Source organism: Carlito syrichta, unplaced genomic scaffold (assembly GCF_000164805.1).
Source record: "Carlito syrichta isolate Samal-C Ts95f unplaced genomic scaffold, Tarsius_syrichta-2.0.1 Scaffold103346, whole genome shotgun sequence".
In the NCBI taxonomy this organism is placed as follows: Eukaryota; Metazoa; Chordata; class Mammalia; order Primates; family Tarsiidae; genus Carlito; species Carlito syrichta.
This window is the reverse complement of record NW_007047442.1, coordinates 77,198-80,342: the sequence shown is the minus strand read 5'-3', so window position 1 is coordinate 80,342 and position 3,145 is coordinate 77,198. Positions and strand designations below refer to the sequence as shown.

The window sequence follows — 3,145 nt, the reverse complement described above, 5'->3', positions numbered from 1 at the left end:
CTGCAGCCTCAACCTGCTGGGCTCAGGTGATCCTTCTGCCTCAGCCTTCCAAGTAGCTGGAACTACAGGCACATGCCACCATACCTGGCTAATTTTTTGTTTTATTGTAGAAGCTAGTTGTATTGCAATTCTCATCAAGTTACCCAGGCTGCTCTCGAACCCCTGGACTCAGGCAGTCCTCTTGCCTCAGCCTCCCAAAGTGCTAGGATTACAGGCATGAGCCACTATGCTCGGCCAATTTTTGATTTACTGTAGAGATGAGGTCTCGCCAAGTTGCCCAGGCTGGTCTTGAACCCATGGGCTCTGGCAGTCCTCTTGCCTCAACCTCCCAAAGTGCTGGGATGACAGGTATGAGCCACAGCGCCAGGCAAACAGTTTCTGCTTGATCTAACACTGACGTTACCCATTCGTTGGGCCCAGCACACACTCTGTGACCCTCCCTTATGTGACTTCCTGGCCATCAGTGAGCCAGGAGTAGCAGCAGTAATTAACGGGGTCAGTGAGTTGCCTGGACTACGGGATGTTCATCCTGTTACATGGAATTACATGGAATGTACTCCTTAGGAAAGAACATCGAGCAAGGCATTTTATCTCTTCATGGCAACAGCAAAGCAGGGGGTAGCTGAGGGGGAAGAAATTAGGCAATGACACAGAGATAGAAAAAATTAAATTGGTTCATTGATCTAACATAAGACACATCAAAGTGGGAAATGGTTATCTTATTATTATTATTATTTTTTTTTTTTTTTGAGTCGGAGTCTCACTCCATTTCCCAGGCTGGAGTGCAGCGGCACTCTCATGGCCACCCCACTGCTGGACTCTGGCAATCCTTCCATGTCAGCCTTCCAGATAGCTGGAGCTATAGGTGTGCAGAAATAGTTATCTTTTTTTTTTTTTTTTGTTGGAGTCTCACTCTGTCACCCAGACTGGAGTGCAGTTGCTGCTCCTTGGCCACCACAACCTCGACCTGCTGGGCTCCGGCGATTCTTCCACCTCAGCCTTCCAAGTAGCCGGAACTACAGGCGCACGCTACCACACCCGGCTAGTTTTTTTTGTTTTTTTTTTTGATTTATTGTAGAGATGAGGTCTCACCAAGTTGCCCAGGTGGCTCTCGAACCCGTGGGCTTAGGCAATCCACTCATCTCAGCCTCCCAAAGCGCGGGATTACAGGCTGAGCCACCGAACCCGGCTAGAAATTGTTATCTTAAAAGGAGAATGCTGGCTGGACGTGGTGGCTTAAGCCTGTAATCCCAGCACTTTGAGAGGCCGAAGCAAGAGGATTGCCTGAGACCAGGGTTTCGAGAACAGCCTGGGCAACTTGGCAAGACCTCATCTCTACAATAAATAAAACAATTAGCTGGGTGTGGTAGCACACACCTGTGGTTCCAGCTACTTAGAAGGCTGAGGCGGAAGGATCACCTGAGCCCAGCAGGTCGAGCCCATGGTGGCCGTGAGAGTGCTATTTGCACTCCAGCCTGGGCAACAGACAGACTCCAACTCAAAAACAAAAGAACACTGAAAACAGACTCAGAAACAACTTTAGTGTCTGGAGTCACTGGCGTGGGCAGGAGCAAAAAGGCTGGGCAATCACTGTGGTCCTTGGGATGCTGACTGGTCCCTCCTGCTCAAGGGTGGCAACCAGTGCTGCTGTGACTTGTGGGACTTGCCCACTGGCTTTGGCATTTCCATATTCTTTTTTTTTTTTTTTTTTTTGAGTTAGAGTCTTACTCTCTCACCCAGGCTGTAATGCAGTGACTCGCTCACAGCCTACCCCAGCATTGACCTGCTGGGCTCAGGCTGCCCTTTCGTCTCAGCCTTCCAAGTAACTGAAACTAGAGGTGTGCGCTACCATGCCCAGTTGATTTCTTTCTTTCTTTTTTTGAGTTGGAGTCTCACTCTGTCACCCAGACTGGAGTGCAGTGGCCACTCCTGGCCACCGCAGCCTTGACCTGCTGGGCTTCAGCAATTCTTCCGCCTCAGCCTTCCAAGTAGCTGGAACTACAGGTGCGCGCTACCACGCCTGGCTAATTTTTTTATATATTGTAGAGATGAGATCTCACCAAGTTGCCCAGGCTGATCTCAAACCCCGGGGCTCAGGCAATCCTCTCGCCTCGGCTTCCCAAAATACTAGATTACAGGTTTGAGCCACTGTTCCTAGCCCACATTATCTTAAAGCTGTGACATAATGGGCAGACCATTAGTTCCCGTTTCAGGGCAATGTAAATGTTAGAAAGAAATTAGTGTTTGAACTTTCACAACAGGCTTCTAGTTGGCATTGCTGTGGTGCCTGGTGGTGTTGGTGTGACCCTCAGTGCTGGACTTTCTTCCAGGGCTTGCAGTGGCGACCTCTAGCCCCTGCCTTTGGAGGAATCTGTGGATTGCTGTTGAAACAACATCTAGTTCACAATCCAGTCAGACTCTGGCAGCTTTTAGGTATGTATCTACTGAAAGACAAGTGACAAGTCAGAAGCAGTTTTGTTTTTCTCTTTATTTTTTTTTTTGAGTCAGGGTCTTAACTGTCGCCCAGGCTGGAGTAAGTGGCATGCTCATGGCCAGGGCAGCCTCAATCTGCTGGGCTCAGGCGATCCTTTCACCTCAGCCTTCCAAGTAGCTGGAACTACAGCTGTGTGGCACCACATTCAGCTACTTTTGTATGTGTTTGAGTCTTACTCTGTCGCCCAGACTGGAGTGCAGTGGCAGACTCATGGCCACCCCAGTGTTGACCTGCTGGGTGTTGGCGATCCTTTCACGTTAGCCTTCCAAGTAGCCAGAGCTACAGGTGTGTGCTACCACGCCTGGCTAATTTTTTTTATTTATTGTAGAGACGAGATCTTGCCAAATTGCCTGGGATAGTCTCGAACCCCTGGGCTCAGGTAATCCACTCGCCTCAGCCTCCCAAAGTATTGGGATTACAGGCTGAGCCACCAAGCCTGGCCAACTTTTTTTGATTTGTTGTAGAGAGAGTCTCGCGAAGTTGCCCAGGTTGGTCTTGAACCTGTGGGCTTAGGCATTTCTCTCACCTCTGCCTCCCAAAGTGCTGGGATACAGGTGTGAATCACTGTGCCCAGTCCAGAGATTATTTTCTTTTTCTTTTCTTTTTTTTTTTTTTTGAGTTGGAGTCTTACTCTGTCACCCAGACTGGAGT

General features: G+C 49.2%; 1 protein-coding gene across 1 annotated transcript in view; it reads left to right on the top strand.

Annotated features, from left to right (window-relative positions):
• The window catches only part of SPG7 (SPG7, paraplegin matrix AAA peptidase subunit), a 59,672-nt gene that overhangs the window by 1,109 nt on the left and 55,418 nt on the right, over positions 1-3,145 (top strand). Inside the window, exon 2 of the mRNA XM_008065398.1 lies at positions 2,331-2,433. Within this exon, the coding sequence (XP_008063589.1) occupies positions 2,331-2,433 (103 nt within the window). The remainder of the gene's footprint in view (positions 1-2,330; positions 2,434-3,145) is intronic.